General features: G+C 34.3%; 1 protein-coding gene across 13 annotated transcripts in view; it reads left to right on the top strand.

The window, feature by feature from the left end:
• Positions 1 to 16,227, top strand: part of ATRX (ATRX chromatin remodeler) — a 261,805-nt gene that overhangs the window by 154,438 nt on the left and 91,140 nt on the right. For all 13 annotated transcript variants that reach the window (XM_039849234.1, XM_039849215.1, XM_039849209.1 and 10 more), the window contains 3 exons: positions 7,108 to 7,245; positions 11,606 to 11,781; positions 13,134 to 13,251. In XM_039849234.1, coding sequence (XP_039705168.1) covers positions 7,108 to 7,245; positions 11,606 to 11,781; positions 13,134 to 13,251 — 432 coding nt within the window. The remainder of the gene's footprint in view (positions 1 to 7,107; positions 7,246 to 11,605; positions 11,782 to 13,133; positions 13,252 to 16,227) is intronic.

The raw sequence follows: 16,227 nt of genomic DNA, 5'->3' as shown, positions 1-16,227 counted from the left end.
TTCGATTCTTTTCCACTGGTCTGTGTGTCTGCCAATGCCACGCTGTTTTGATTACTGTCGCTTTGTAGTGTAACTTGAAGTCAGGCAGATTGATGCCTCCAGACTTGTTCTTTTTTCTCAGGATAGCTTTGGCAATTTGGGATCTTTTGTGCTTCTATACGAATCTGATGATTTATTGTTCTATATTTTTAAAAAATGCCAATGAGATTTTGATGGGGATTGCATTAAATCTGTATAATGCTTTGGGTTATAAGGTCATTTTTATTATGCTGATTCTTCTAATCCAAGAACACAAAATATCTTTCCATTTCTTTGTATCTTCTTCAGTTTCCTTTAATAGATCTTATAAATTCAATTATATACGTCCTTCACTTGTTTCGTTAAATTTATTCCTAAGTATTTTATTCTTTTTGTTGCAATTACAAAAGGAATTATTTTTCCACTTCTTTTTCTGACACTTCATTATTAGAATATAGGAAAGCTATGGATTTTTGAATATTGATTTTGTATCCAGAGACTTTACTGTATTTGCTTATTGTTTCTAGTAGTGTTCTTGGGAAATCTTTAGGATTTTTTATATAGAGAATCATGTCATCCACAAATGTTGACAACCTGACTTCTTCTTTTCCTATTTGGATGCCTTTTAAATCTTTCTCTTGTCTGATTGCACTCGCTAGGATCTCCAATGTTATATTCAATAACAGTGGCGATAATGGACAGCCTCACCTTGTTCCTGATCTTAGAGGGAAGGTTTTTAGTTTTTCACCATTAAGTATAATGTTGGCTGAGGGTTTAGTCACATATGGCCTTTATTATATTAAGGTATTTTCCTTAATACAGATTTTGCATTCGCAGTAGCAGTGTATGAGGGTTCCTTTTTTACCACTTCCTTTCCAACATTTGTTAGTACTTGTTTTTTTGATAATAGTCTTAATAGGAGTGAGATGGTATTATTGTGGTTTTAATTTGCATTTCTCTAATAACAACTGAAGTTGAGCATCTTTTCATATGTCTATCGAACGTTTGTATCTCTTCTTGTTCAGGTCCTGTGCCCATTTTATAATTCGGTTGTTTTTTATTGTTGAGTTGTATGAGTTCTTTTTATATTTTAGATATTGGTCCCTTATTGGAAGCAGATATATTCTCCAATTCAAATGGTTGCCTCTTTGTCTTGTTGATGGTTTCTTTTGCTGTATAGAAGCTTTTTAGTTTGCTATAATCCCATTCTTTTATTTTTACTTTTACTTCCCTTGCCTTTGTGGTCAAATTCAGAAAATCCTCTCTAAGTCCAGGGTCTATGAGTTTAGTTCTTATGTTTTCTTCTGTGAAGTTTTTTGTTTCAGGTCTTATATTCAGGTCCTTAATCCATTTTGAGTAAATTTTGGTGTGTGGTGATGGGCAGTAGTCTAGTTTCATTCTTTTGCAGGTGGCTTTCCAGTTTTCCCAGCACCATTTATTGAAGAGGCTTTCCTTTCTCTACTGTATATTTTTTGGCTCCTTTTTAAAATATTATTTGCCCATATATACAGGGATTTACTTCTGGACTCTCAGTTCTGTTTCACTGGTCTGTGTGCCTGTTTTTCTGCCAATACCATGCTGTTTTGATTATTGTTGCTTTGTAGAGTAATTTGAAATTAGAGTGATACCTCTGGCCTTCTTCTAGTTCTTTAGGATTGTTTTGGCAGTTCACAGTCTTTTGTGCTTCCATACAAATCTGATGATTTTTGTACTATTTTTTTAAAAAATGCCATTGAGATTTTGATGGGGATTGCAGTAAATCAGTATAATGTTTAGGTAATAAATAAGGCCATTTTAACTATGTTGATTCTTCCAATAAAGAACATAGAATATCTTTCCATTTCTTTGGGTCATCTTCAAATTCTTTTAATAGCGGTTATAGCAGCCAACCTTGTTTCATTCCTCATCTTAGAGTAGCGGTCTCCAGACTTTTTGGCACCAGGAACTGGTGCTCTTATGCTAATCTAATGTCTGATTATCTGAGTTGGAGCTGAGGTGATGATGTTAGCTCTGGAGAATGGCTGCAAATACAGATGAAGCTTCTTTGCTCATTTGCCCACTGCTCTCCTCCTGCTGTACAGCCCCTTTCCTAACAGGCCATGGACCAGTAGCGGTCCATGGCCCAGGAGTTGGGGACCACTGTAAGAGGGAATGTTTTTAGTTTTTCACCATGAAGTATAATATTGGTTGAGAGTTTGTCATATATGGCTTTTATTATGTTAAGATACTTTCCTTCTATACCGATTTTCTTAAGTGTTTTGATCATAAATAGATGCTGTATTTTGTCGAAGGCTTTTTCTGCATCTAGTGATATGATCTCATGATTCTTTTTAATTTGTTTACGTGATGTATCACATTAATCGATTTGTGTATGTTGAACCATCTCTGTGACTCTGGGATGAAGACCGCTTGATCATGGTGTATAATCTTTTTTAATATGTTGCTATATTCGGTTTGCTTGTATCTTATTTAGGATTTTTGCATCTGTGTTCATGAGAGATACTGGTCTGTCGTTTTCTTTTTCTGTGTTATCTGTACCAGGTTTTGTTATTTGGGTAATGTTGGCCTTACAAAATGAGTTAGGAAGTATTGCCTCTTATTTAATTTTTTAAAAGAGTTTGAGAAGAATAGCTATTAAATTTTTATTGAGTATTTGGTAGAATTCAGTGATGAAGCCATCTGGTCCTGGACTTTTACTTTTTGGGAGATTTTTGATGATTGTTTTAATTTCCATACTAGTGATCGATCTATTTAGATTTTCCAGTTTTTCATGATTCTGTCTGGAAAGGTGGTATATTTCTATAAACTTGTCTATTTCTTCTAGGTTATAAAATTTGATATCATATAATTTTTCATAGTATTCTTGTATGATCCTTTGTTTTTTGGTGATATCTGTAGTAATGCTTCTTTCTTTAGTGAGTTTAGCCAGGGCTTTGTCAATTTTATCAACCTTCTCAAAGAACTATCTCTTTGTTGCATTTATTTTTTTCTATTTTCTTTTTGTTCTCTATTTAATTCTGCTCTGCTTTTAATTATTTCTTCCTTCTGCTCACTTTGGGCTTCATTTGTTCTTTTTCTAGTTTTTTAAAATGTAATGCTAGGTTGTTTATTTGGAATCGCTTCCTATTTCTTGAGATAGGCCTGTAATGATGTGAACCTTTGCCTTATTTCCTCTTTTGCTGTGTCCCAATGTTTTGATATGTTGTATTTTCATTCTCGTTTGTTTCTATGTATCTCCTGATGTTTCCTTTTATGTTTTCTAAGACGCAGTCATACTTCAGGAGCATGTTGTTTTATCTCCACATATTTGTAGTTCTTCTTGCTTTCATTTTACTGTTGATCTCCAATTTCGAAGCATTATGATTAGAGACTGTGCTTGGTATGATTTCAGTCATCTTAAATTTTTTGAGGCTAGTTTTTTGTCTCAACATCTAGTCTATCCTTGAGAATGTTTGATGTTCACAAGAGAAGACTTTTGCTGTGTCCCAATGTTTTGATATGTTGTATTTTCATTCTCGTTTGTTTCTATATATCTCCTGATGTTTCCTTTTATGTTAGAGTATAGGCTGCTCTTTTGGGATGAAAGGCTCTGTAAATGTCGATTATGTCCAATTGGTCTAATGTGTCTTTTAAGGAAATTATTTCCTTATTGATTTTGTGTTTGGATGATCTATCTTTCTCTGACGTTTAGTATCTAGGTCCCCTACTATGATTGTGTTTTTGTCAGTTTCTCCCTTTAGTTTTGTTAGTAGATGTTTCAGATTGGGAGCATAAATATTGATAAGTGTGAGGTCTTTTGATGTTTGGATCCCTTTATTATTATGAAGTGTCCATCATTGCCTCTCTTTACCTTTTTATCTTAAAATCTATTTTTTTTTCAGATATACATACAGCTATGCCCACTTTTCTCTGGATGCCATTAGCATGGAGTATTGTTTTCCACCTTTTTACTTTGAGTCTATATTTTCCCTTGCAGATGAGATGTGTCTCTTGAAGGCAGCATATGGGTGGGTTTTGTTTTTTGATCCAATATGCTATTCTGTGTTGTGCCTTTTTATTGGTGAGTTCAGTCCATTTACATTTAGGATGATCATTGAAATATGAGGTTTTCCTATAGCCATTTTGTCTTTTGTTTTCTGGAAGCTCGGTGTCTCCATTGTTTCTTTACCCTTGTATTTCTGTTTGTTATTTTAAATTGGTGGTGTTAAGAAATAAAAATAAAAATGAATTGGTAGTGTTTTGTGGATTTTCCCTCTTTTCTCTCATGTTTTATGCTGTGTGTCTCAGTTCTAGATTTATGGAGTGTGGTTACCTTTAAATTTATATAAAGTATAGTTATATATCTTTATATCTATAACTGTATAATATACACACACATACATACACACACATACACACATATACATATAGAGTAGTCCATTTTCTCTGTGAATTTCTGCCCCTTTGTGAATTTGGATCTTTCTGCCATTTTTTGTTTCTGTTATCTTAAAGTTACATATGCTAAACTTTCATTTCTAATTTGTAGTAGCTGTTATCTTCTCTTTTTACAGTGTATTTTTTTGACCTTTAACCATTATGTAATTTTTAAGCTTTTTAATATCCTGTTTTTAATAAGAGTTCCACCTTTCTCCTTCTGTCTTCTGTTAGTCATCTTACTCATAGTTATGTATTTTTTGTCCTTCTGTTACATGTAGAATGACCCCCATCAGTATTTTTATAATGAAGGCCTTGTGGTGGAAAATTCTCTCAGCTTTTGTATGTCTGCAAAGGTCTTTATTTCTTCTTCATATCTAAAGGAGAGCTTTGCTGGATATATTATTCTTGGTTGGTAATTTCTTTCTCTCAATAGTTTGAATATTTCGTTCCACTCCTTCCTTGCTTGTAAGGTTTGTGCTGAGATGTCTAATGAGTTTTCCTTTATAAATTACTATTGTCTTTTCCCGGCTTTCTTGATAAGTATTTGTCATTAATCTTTGACAGTTTTAATGTAACATGTCTTGGAGAAGGCCTTTTTGAGTTGAGATAATTGGGTGTTCTCTTTGCTTCTTGGATTTGAAGATCCAACTCTTTCCATAGTTTTGGAAACGTCTCATCGACTATTTGAATAGGCTCTCTGTTGACCTCTTTCTCTTCTCCCTCTGGTATACCCATTATTCTTTTGTTGCTTTTCCTGATGATGTCAGATAATTCTTTCCATTTTTTTTCACTCTCAAATCTCTTTATTCTTCCATCTGTGTCATTTCCAGGTTTATGTCTTCAATATCACTAATTCTTTCCTCTATCTGGTCAACTCTATTTTTAAGCTTGCTATTTCAGTCTTCATCTCTTTTAATGAGTTCATCTCCAGAAGTTCTATTTGGTCGTTTTTTAGGGTTTCGGTCTCCTTGTTAAAATATTCATTTTGTTTGATTATTTTGTTTCTAATTTCTTGGAATTGATGGTTAATGTTTTTTTGCATGTCATTGAGTTTTGTCAGAAGTGAGATCTTGAATTCCGTCATTTAAGTCACTTTTTTTTTTGTCTTTAAGCTTATTTTCTAGAGATTTTTCACTTTTTGAGGTGCCTTTTCACCTTGTTTGTTCATGGTGTTTGATGGACTGTTTCTCCTCCTTGGCATTAGTGGGCATGTACTCTGTTTTTGTTTTTGTTTTAAAAAGAATTTCTTACATAGTAATCTCTTCAGCAGGTTGATGTGAAGGGGTTTTTATTTTGATTTCCATTAAGTGGCATCCACGCCTCTTGAGTCTTTGCTTTGAGGTTAAAAAGGCTCCTTTTTCTCTGGTAAGCCATATGCTTTCTTCCCTATTAGGTCATTTCTGTCGTAGGGCCTCATCCCCATGAATAGGTACGATGGGCAATTGGTGTCTTAGACTCTGAAGAGGCCCTAAGTCATTTTGCTGCCCCAGTAGTCAGATGCAATGTTCCATTGCTTCCTTCTGACTCAGCCTGACTGGGAGGGGGCAGGGTTAATTGGGAGAGGTCTGGATGTGCGTGGCCACTTTCTTTACCATAGTGCTGTCCTCCAAGTTTCAGCTGTCCTGCTTCAATATCATCGCACTTGTCTCTGGTACCAGCTGTCATGTATGTTTCAGTACCGGTTGTGCATATTTCTCTGGGTTTCAGTGGTAGCTCTGAGCAGATATAGGGCGGAGGGGAGAGTGCTCTCTCGGTTGGTTGGCGGGGGCACGGCCAGGCTCCTGTGTCTCACTCAGCCTCCACTTGGCAGTGGGCCACTAAGACACAGCTGTCGCCGGTTCGCACTCAGTCTCTGCTCCGCTTTCTGCCCTAATCCCTAGGCTCAGCTGCATTGAACACCTTGATCACTCAGGCAGTACTATTCCAGGAACCTGCCATGAAATCCCCCACCCCCCCTTCAGGTAGCTTCAGTTCGTATGGAAGGTCCTTGTTTCTCTGATCTACACCCCACCCCCACCCCCAATACTCTTGTGATTTGACTTTCCAGTCTGATGCACAGACCTCCCAGACTTGCTTGTGTGTCAGTTGGGTGTTATTTGTTGAGTTGTAGATGTTCAGCTTGTTATTTTAAGGGGAGAGATCTGGGAAGCTCCCTCTCCTTGCCATGCTTTTGATGTCACTCCTCCTCTGCTTCTGACATCACTCCTTTATTGTGATTTATGTATTTCTTAAAATTGATTTTCGAAATTTGTTTTTTCCTGTACATATATATAAATTGCTCTTAGTCTTAGGGGATAGTTTTAACTTGTTACACAAGTGCTGAAATACTTCTTTAGATACTGTTTTTCATTTATAAAAGATATTTATTTTTTCAAATACTTCATCTTTTGGGGGCATCTTTTTACCCTTGTCATTATTTTTATTCTTGCTTATTTTTGAGTACCATCTATAGTAGTACTTTTAACACTCTACTGTTGGGATATAATTAATAATAGTTTGTGCCACATTAAACCAATACAAGAGCAGATAAAATGTGACTGTTCTTATAAGATCATTGTTTTATCTTCCCATACTTGGCAGCACTGTAAAATGATTAATTTAATGCCCTTGAATGGATTAGTTTTAGATTTGTTATATATTAATTAAATGTCATTTTTCTCTATGTTTTTATAGGTCCTGACTTTGTTGTTTGTGATGAAGGCCATATTCTAAAAAATGAAGCATCTGCTGTTTCAAAAGCTATGAATTCTATACGATCAAGGAGGAGAATTATTTTAACAGGAACACCACTTCAAAATAACCTAATCGAGTGTGAGTTAATATCTGCAATTATGCTGTAGTTTATTAGCTTTGCCACTTTGCCATTTGCCTTTCTTTTGTATAGTATAGTCTCTAATCATGATCTTCATAGGTCTATCTTAGTCTACTGTGAAAGCATACCTTACATTTCACATGGAATGCTTTATTTTTTTTGTGTGTATTTACAATGATTTATTTGCCCTGGGTATTTTACATATATATATATAACTATACATCTAATATCTGTATGTATTTCCAGAATTGTTAAGGTGGATAGATAAAATACTCATCTGCAATTACGAGAGTTGGCATAAATGACTTTTAAGGTTCTAAGATTATAAAATGAGTTGCTGAGTTTACTGATCTTTTTCTAGTTTTATAGGGTTCTAAATTGTACAACTTCTGGAGACCAGTAGAGGGCTGCAACAGCTCAGAGAAAATGGCTAGGAAGCTTTACTTGCATCTCTGGCACTTTGAGCTGAAAAATTATCAATGCTGAAAGTAGAAATCTAAGAGCCACTCCATATGCACTTCACTGTCAACAGATTTTAAAAGAGGTCAGGAATAATTTGCCAAATTCTGAAAACTAGAAACACCCTATAATTAAGCATTTTGCTACCAACAACTTTCTCTTCTTTCAAATGGAGGCCAAATTAAACCTCACTAACATAGGGTAATTAGGATAAAAAGGTCAATCAAAATGAGTTAGCATTCCTCCACCTCCTTTCAGACCCATTGCTCCACACTGCTGCTACCAGACTAATCTTCTTAAAACGATTATTATATTAGGTTACGCTCACGTCTACTTTATTATCTTTTGCACATATGCAGCTCTGACGTCTAACTTTTCTTTACTTAGATTTTTTTTTGTCTTTATTGAAATATAATAGACAGTTAGTTATTTGTATTTACATCATACAATTCAGTTTTTTTTAAGTTATAGTTGGCATACAATAATAGTTTCAGTTGTATAGCATAGTGATCAGAGATTTACTCGCAGAGTGATCACCCCACTAAATCTAGTACCCCTCTTCCCCCTTACATATTTATTACATTATTAACCATCTTCCCCATGCTACACTCTACATCTCCATGCCTATTCTGCAACTATCCATTTGTACCTCTTAATCCCTTTGTCTTTTTTTGTCCTTTCCAACCCCTCTCCCATTTAGTATCCCTTTAAATATTCTCTGTATCTATGAGTTTATTTTGTTTTTGTTGTTCTTGTTTATTTGTTCTTTAGATTCCACATGTACGTGAAATCATGCAATATTTGTCTTTCTCTATCTGACCCATTTCATTCAGTGTAATTACCCTCTAGGTCCATCAGGCAATATTGTTTTCCATCCCGTTCCTTTTAGTCTATGTGTGTCTTTTAATCTGAAGTGAGTCACTTTTAGGCATTATATGTAGGGGTCTTGCTTTCTTATCCATTCAGCCATTCTGTCTTTTGATTGGAACACTTAATTCTTTTCCATTTGAGGTCCTCGTTGATAGGAATGTAGTTATTACCATTCTTTATTCTTGTTTTTGATACATGCTTTTTCTTCTTAAAGAAGTCCCTCCAACATTTTCTGTAATACTGGCTTGGTGATGATATATTCCTTTAGCTTATTTTTTTGTCTGGGAAGCTCTTTATCTGTCTTTTGACTCTAAATGATAGCTTTGCTGGATAAAGTATTCTTGGTCGTAGATCCTGGGTTTTCATCACTTTGAATATTTTGTGCCAAGCCCTCTGTCCTGCAAAGTTTCTTTTGAGGAATCAGCTGCCAGTCTTATGGGTGCTCCCTTGTAGGTAACTTACTGCTTTTCCCTTGCTGCTTTTAAGATTCTGTCTTTGTATTTAACCTTTGGCGTTTTAATTATGATGTGTTTTGGTGTGGGCCTATTTGGGTTCCTGGTTTTTGGGACTCTCTGAGCTTCCTGGGGTTTTATGTTTATTTCCTTCACCAGGTTAGGGAAGTTTTCCATCATTATTTCTTCAAATAGCTGTTCAACATCTTGTCCTTTTTTCTGGTACCCCTATGACAGATATTTTTACATTTAATAGTGTCCTATAGTCTTCTTAAATTATTATTATGGTCTTCGCTTCTTTTTTCTTGTCATTCTGATTGAGTGTTCTTGGTTTTCCCATCCTCTACATAGGTCATTTAATCCTCTATTCACTTTGTTCATTCCATTTAATATACTTTTCATCTCAGATAATAAGTTCTTCATTTCTGACTGGTTCCCTTTTATAATTTCCATTTCCATTTTTATGTTTTTTATCTCTGTTGAAGTTTTCACTGGATTCATCTACACTTCCTTTAAGTTCATTAAGTATCTTTATATCCAGTGTTTTGAACTCTGCATCTGTTAGATTGCTTGACTCCATTATTTCTGGATCTCTGTCTATTCTCTCATATGGTTTCCTCTTCTTTGTCTTCCCGTTTTGGCTGCCTTTCTGTGTCCTTTTCTATGTACTAAGCAAAGTTCTTAAGTCTCCTGGTCTTATTAGTGTGGCTTTGTGTGGTAGGTGTCCAATGGCACAGTCCTGAGAGGGGTTCAGCTGCAGGCCAAGTTTTGCCCCAGCCTCTATCCTTCTGGGGCCACCTGTTAAGATTCAGCAAGCAATCCACAGATGCTATGCTTATAGTTGCCTCAAAAGGCCACACCAGAAACTGAGGCCACCTGCCTCCAGTGTGAGTGTAGGTGTTGCTCAGCAAGGGTCACCTGACTAAGGGAGGACACACTGGATGTGGCTTTGATGGGGCTGTGAGTTGGGGGAGGCAGAGTCCTAGAGAATCCTTTGGTCGGAGTGACCTCTGTTATCCAGTTTGATGATGTCTCCTCTATGGTAGGGCTGTGTCCGCACACTGGGAGGGAGTAGGGCTCAACAGAGGAACAGTTGATACCACCGGCTCCTCTGTATAGAGCAAGTCTCACCTCAGCCCTCACTCTGACAACTCAGTGTACCCCTGTAAGTCCCCGCATAGCCGAACCGGCACTGGTGCTCAGAGCGAGCAGGTTCGTCACAACTAAAGTCGGAGACATGGCCCATTTAAGAGGCATCTGCAACTGCCGGCTACTGCTGACACAGCCTCTGTCCTACTCAACCGCTTGGAACCGGGCAACTTCATGTCCTCGCTCCTACCTTTGCAAAGTTGATTTCTTAGATTTCTCCCTAGTTGTATGGCTTGTTCATCTAGATCTCAGGTGATGTTCTCTTGCTGTTTGCTCCTCGTTTCTGTCACAACTTCAATTTGTCGCCAGAGGGATGAACAGAGCCTCTATCATCTATGCCATTTATTTTCTTCCCTCTCAAGTGGAATGCTTTATAAATATGAATGGTAAACCACAGTCAAGAGGTGTGCCATTGTGAGTGTTCAAACATAAATAAAGAATTTGAAATATATAAAGAGTGTCAGAAGTCTTAATGATTGCTTTAAGAGCACAACTAGATTTTTGACTTCAGGAGATACTGTAACACAATATGTCTAGATAGAACATTTCAAAGAAATGCTACATGTGAACATTTGAGGAAGGTGGAGATGAGAGAAGAATCCATATCACGATAGAGTTTGCTAAGGCGGAGGACAGGTGATGTGAACCGAGGGAATGACTTGTAATTTCTTTCTTTTTAGTATGTGTGTGGTGATACTAAAGAGGGAACATAAGGTTATTCAGCAAATTAATTGAAATTTCCCATTATAATCCATTATAATAGCTTTTTGTTATTTTTATGTTGTTTCCGTTCATTTAATATATTTATAGTAATTCAAGTGTTTTTTTATTATTTATAATTCTGGTTATTATTTCACTTTAGTCTATATTTTATCTTTGTTTTTATCTGTTCCTATTTCCCCCTTTTTTGTTACCCTATTTATAGAAATACTATTTCACATCGTAGTCCTATTTGTATATGGTAAGTGGTCACTCTTAAGGACCTCTGGAACTAAATCAGTTAAAATAAAATTTGATATAGTAGCTTATTACCTGATTTTATTATTTTGACTCACATTCTATGTGTTTTTCACAAGATATCCTTGCTGACCATAAAATTATGGTTAAAAGTATAAAATACTTGTTTTGTCCTTCATATCTATTGTAAAGAATAGTGAGTTAGAATAAAATGTTCTTAGATTTTTAAAAAACATTTATGTCTAGAATTTAGAGTGGTTTTAATTTGAATTTCTCATCTGGTTTAGGTAATCCAGTTCTAGACCAGACTTATAACCAATGTTTAGTCTGCACTCAGTTTGGTGTTCTTCTTTTGTAGCTTAATTTTATTGCTTCCATGGCATGCATTTCTGACATGAACATTTTTTTCAGAGAACTTTTCTAAGTCCTTTTGCCATTTTTATTGTTAATGGACTAACATCTTCTCTTTTAGATCATTGCATGGTTAACTTTATTAAGGAAAATTTGCTTGGCTCCATTAAGGAGTTCAGGAATCGATTTATAAACCCAATCCAAAATGGTCAGTGTGCAGATTCTACCATGGTGGATGTCAGAGTAATGAAAAAACGTGCTCACATTCTCTATGAGATGTTAGCTGGATGCGTTCAGGTACAAATACATTCAAAAGTAATAAAATATTGCTACTTTATTGTATTGCAATTCTAAAGTGTTTTCTGAATGTAAACTTTATTTTGTTTTCTTCCCCCTTTTTCAGTATACAGTTTTATAGTTAAATCTCCTTGCATTGTCTTCAAAAGTTTATGCAACACTGACTTTAAAAAAAGTTTCATTGAAACGTTTAGAACATAATTGATTAATTCATTGGCCAAATATTGGCTTCATATTTTAATGTTATTGTTAGATTCCTCATCCTTAAGATAGGGAATATGTAAAATGAACATAGGTATTACGATTAAGAAGTTCTTATGCTCACCCTAAATTTATAGTATTCTTAATCTCACTTATTTGAAATGGTTGTAGGAAAGGCAATTATGAATTATAAGAGGTGCTGTTTTTAATGTAATCCTGAAGAAACAGTTTTATTATTGTCAAGTACATACCAAAACCTGAATGGTCTAGTAGTAGTGTTTACATATGGATCTTCGGTGAACCTATATTAATGAATGGATAAGTATGTAGAGACTGAGCCAGCAGTTAATAGATCTCAAGATTCACACTTTTTCTTCCAACACTAGATACTAATGGTATCCACAAAGATGTTGTAACAAATGAGATAGGCTCTCCTTCTGCCTGGATATTACTACCATCATATAAGGCAAAGTCATTCTGTTTTTTTCAGGTTGGCTATAGGTAGGTACTAGCAAGTACTGTTTATGTATTACTGCGACTACCTAGGCAGCGTTTTTCTGGTTTAGGTAGTCATTTGTATCTTGTATATTAGTGTTCTTTCTTTCGTATTCCTATAATTAATTGTTTCAAGAGTGCTTATACATGGCTTGCTTTCTCAATTGGGCGAAGATTCCCCCTGGATTTGTGTTATCCTCTGGCATGTTGGCACATCTTAAACAAAGGACAACCCAGACTATATCTGACTTTGATTCACCTGTTTTACCATATGATTAAAGCAAGTGTTTTTGTAGCACTACCCACTACATCCCCTTCCCACCATTTTTTCTTTTTCTTTTTTATATATAGAGGAGACCATTTGAAAACCTAAATTGTTCACTTGGTAATATGACCAATTTAATTTAAAAGCTATGTTGCAGTATTTTTTTTTTACAAGTACATCATATTGTGTAGTCATATGAAATACATTAACAATAATCATATAGGAGTCATTGATTAAAGAGACTAAATATGTTTAAGAAGATGTTTTCTTATATGTTTGGTACCTATTTTTGTGTATCTTTCAGTTTCAAGCAATGATAATTCTTAGAGTAATTAATTCCTGTCATATATTTAGGTTAACTAATTTTCATTCTCTATCTTGTTAATTACAGAGGAAAGATTATACAGCATTAACAAAGTTCTTGCCTCCGAAACATGAATATGTGTTAGCGGTGAGAATGACTCCTATTCAGTGCAAGCTCTATCAGTACTACTTAGATCATTTAACAGGTAACAATTTTACTTAGTTTATTGTTTATATCTTTTCTCTAAAGACATTCTTTTTCTGTAGAATGCTGTCTTGGTAAGTTTACCATGTCAGTTGTTCTTTTTCAGTTTTACATTTGAATAAAATAGGTATGCTTATTTTGTAAAAGCACAAAATATTTCTAATTAACAAACATTAATATTGTCAAAATAAAATTAAGGAATAAACTGGTGAAAAACCATATACAACATATATGAATAATGCCCTTAATTTGTGAAGAGCTTTTGTTTCAGAAAAATCATGAATGAATAAATCCATAAAGGATACATAAAATTCCAGTATATTATTAGAAAAACACTCAACCACATTAATAATAGAAGGGATGTAGTTCAAATCCATGAAATCATTTCTCAATTTTCAAATTGACAAAGGTTGAGGGAAAGGAAAAGGCAGAATACTAGGCAGGGCATATGTTATGCTCCCATTGTTACAATAAAAATACATACAAATGCCTTAAATAAACCAAAATGTTAACAGAGATTGTTTTCTGGGTGGTTTCATTATGATCAACCTTTAGTTTATTTCTTACTCTTTTCTATGGGTTTTTAAAAAATACAGTGAGTACGTGTTGTTTTATCATCAATAAACTTGTGTGTGTGTCTGTGTGTCTGTGTGTGGAGTCATTGTGTGTCCAAAGTTGTCTCTGTTCACAGAACAAAATCTAGTCTGTTTGTCCTAGAGTGATATTTCTTACTTGTTGGTCACTTTATTCTGGTACCTTTCCTCAAATGATGTGTCAGGTTTATTTAGGGGATACAGGTTAGAAGATGCCTTTCAGCCATTGTGGATACAGTAATTGATAAAAAAATAATAGAGGGTGGAAGTGTGCACACAAAATGATGCTTCATATTATATCAATAGTTAAAGTGATGCTCTTCATAACAGCAGTGCATTTTATAGTGTAGAATAATGACGATGGTCCACAAGAATTGTTCACCTTTATGGAAATCAAGATTTGAACGTTAGTATTCTATAGAACTCCTTTTTTAGTATATTATAAAAGCAATTTTCTTATTGACTTATGGAAGAAAATCACTTCTAATAAGGCACACATTTTCATTTGTATATCAATCAGAAGCTGTAAGTTTTATTATATCCTGTTTTGAATGACAATAGTTAAAGACATAAGTAATTAAATATAGTCATTTTAAAACTATATTTATATTATATAGTCATTTAATGAGAGAATTGCTTTGTAGTTTAAGAAAGAGGGAGTAATAAAGGGTATTAAATTTGGTCATTTAATAATTTTTTCCCATTTAAAATTTTGTTTTAGGGAAAGTACTAGCTACAGTGTTTTCAAATATTAGAGAATCAGCTATCCTTAATAACCAATAGCAAAATGTTAATAGCTCATGTATAGATATTAAAATGTACTCTTTTGAAAGCAATGCAAAATTTAAGAATTGAGGTAATCTAGTTCTTTGTGACTTTAATTGATAGGAATAAATATATAAGTGCTGATTGCCAAAATTTCAAAACTCTGAAAGGTATGAATGTTAAATTACAGTTTGGTGCCATGAATCTTTCAGTCATGTAGAGATCTGGGGTTTCCCCCATATTAAATTTGACATTTTATTTCCTTAATGTAGAATAACCTGAGTTAATAGCCCCTTGGAGAAAACTTCCATAAAAGGACAAATGGATTATATCTTGATTCTAACTACAAACCATCACAGTATTTCTCCCAAAATGTCTCACATATTTTACTTGCATTTAAAATGTTTGATATTTTATCTGTTAAAAATTCCAAAAATTCTTTTGTTTCTATATTCGACTCCTTTTATTTTTTTTAATGAAAAATTATTGGGGTGGCATTGATCAACAAAATCCAGTAAGTTTCAAGTGTACAATTCAACAGTATGTTGTATACATATTGCATTGTGTGTTCACCACCCATAGTTAGATTTCCTTTTGTCACCAAATATTTGACCCCTTTAACCTATCTACATCCTCTCTTCCCTTCTTCTCTCTGGTATCCACTGTCCATGTCCATGAGTGTATTTGACTACTTTTAGATTGTACTTAGTGTTAAGAAGTTTGTTTAAATTTGCTTTTAATACTAGCAATAGTGTGATGTTAATTTTAGTAGTGATCATTTGTAATATATTTTATATTTGCAGAATTAACATCATAAGAGACTTTTAATGAATTTCAAGGAAATTAAAATCATCTTAACTTTCCTTTGTTCCCTTTTTTCAGTATGATCCTGCAGTCTTCCTTTTACCGTCAGGTAGCAGAAGTTTATATTTACACGTAAGCCTCTGCCTTCAGTAAACACTTCAGGTTTTATACATGTGGATACTTAGTTTTTATTAAGTAAACGTTAGCCTGATTTTAAGTTTAAATCAATATTAAAATCAATACACTGTCTTAAGGCATGCAAAAATGGAACACATGAAATGACAACCCACAGAATGTGAGAAAAAATTTGCAAGTCATATATCTGATAAGGGATTAATATCCAGAATATATAAAGAACTCCAACAATTCAACAGCAAAACAAACAGCCCAATTAAAAAATGGACAAAGGACTTCAACAGACATTTCTCTAAAGAAGATATACAAATGGCTAATAAGCACATGAAAGGATATTCTACATCATCACTAGTTATTAGAGAAGTGCAAATCAAATACATGAGATACACTTCATACCTGATAGGATAGTTGCTATAAAAAATAAGAAAAAAATAACAAGTGTTGGCATAGATGTGGAGAAATTAGAACCCTGGTACATTGCTGGTGGGAATGTAAAATGATACAGCTCCTGTGGAAAAAGCAGTGTGGCAGTTCTTCAGAGTTAAATGCAGAATTACCATATGATCCAGCAATTCCACTTTTAGATATATACCCAAAATAATTGAAAGCAGGAACTCAAACAGATACTTGCATGTTCATGTTTATATAGCAGCATTATTCATAATAGCCACAAAGATGGA

Source organism: Pteropus medius, unplaced genomic scaffold (assembly GCF_902729225.1).
Source record: "Pteropus medius unplaced genomic scaffold, Ma_sr-lr_union100, whole genome shotgun sequence".
Taxonomy (NCBI): Eukaryota; Metazoa; Chordata; class Mammalia; order Chiroptera; family Pteropodidae; genus Pteropus; species Pteropus medius.
This window is presented reverse-complemented; position numbering and strand designations above follow the sequence as displayed.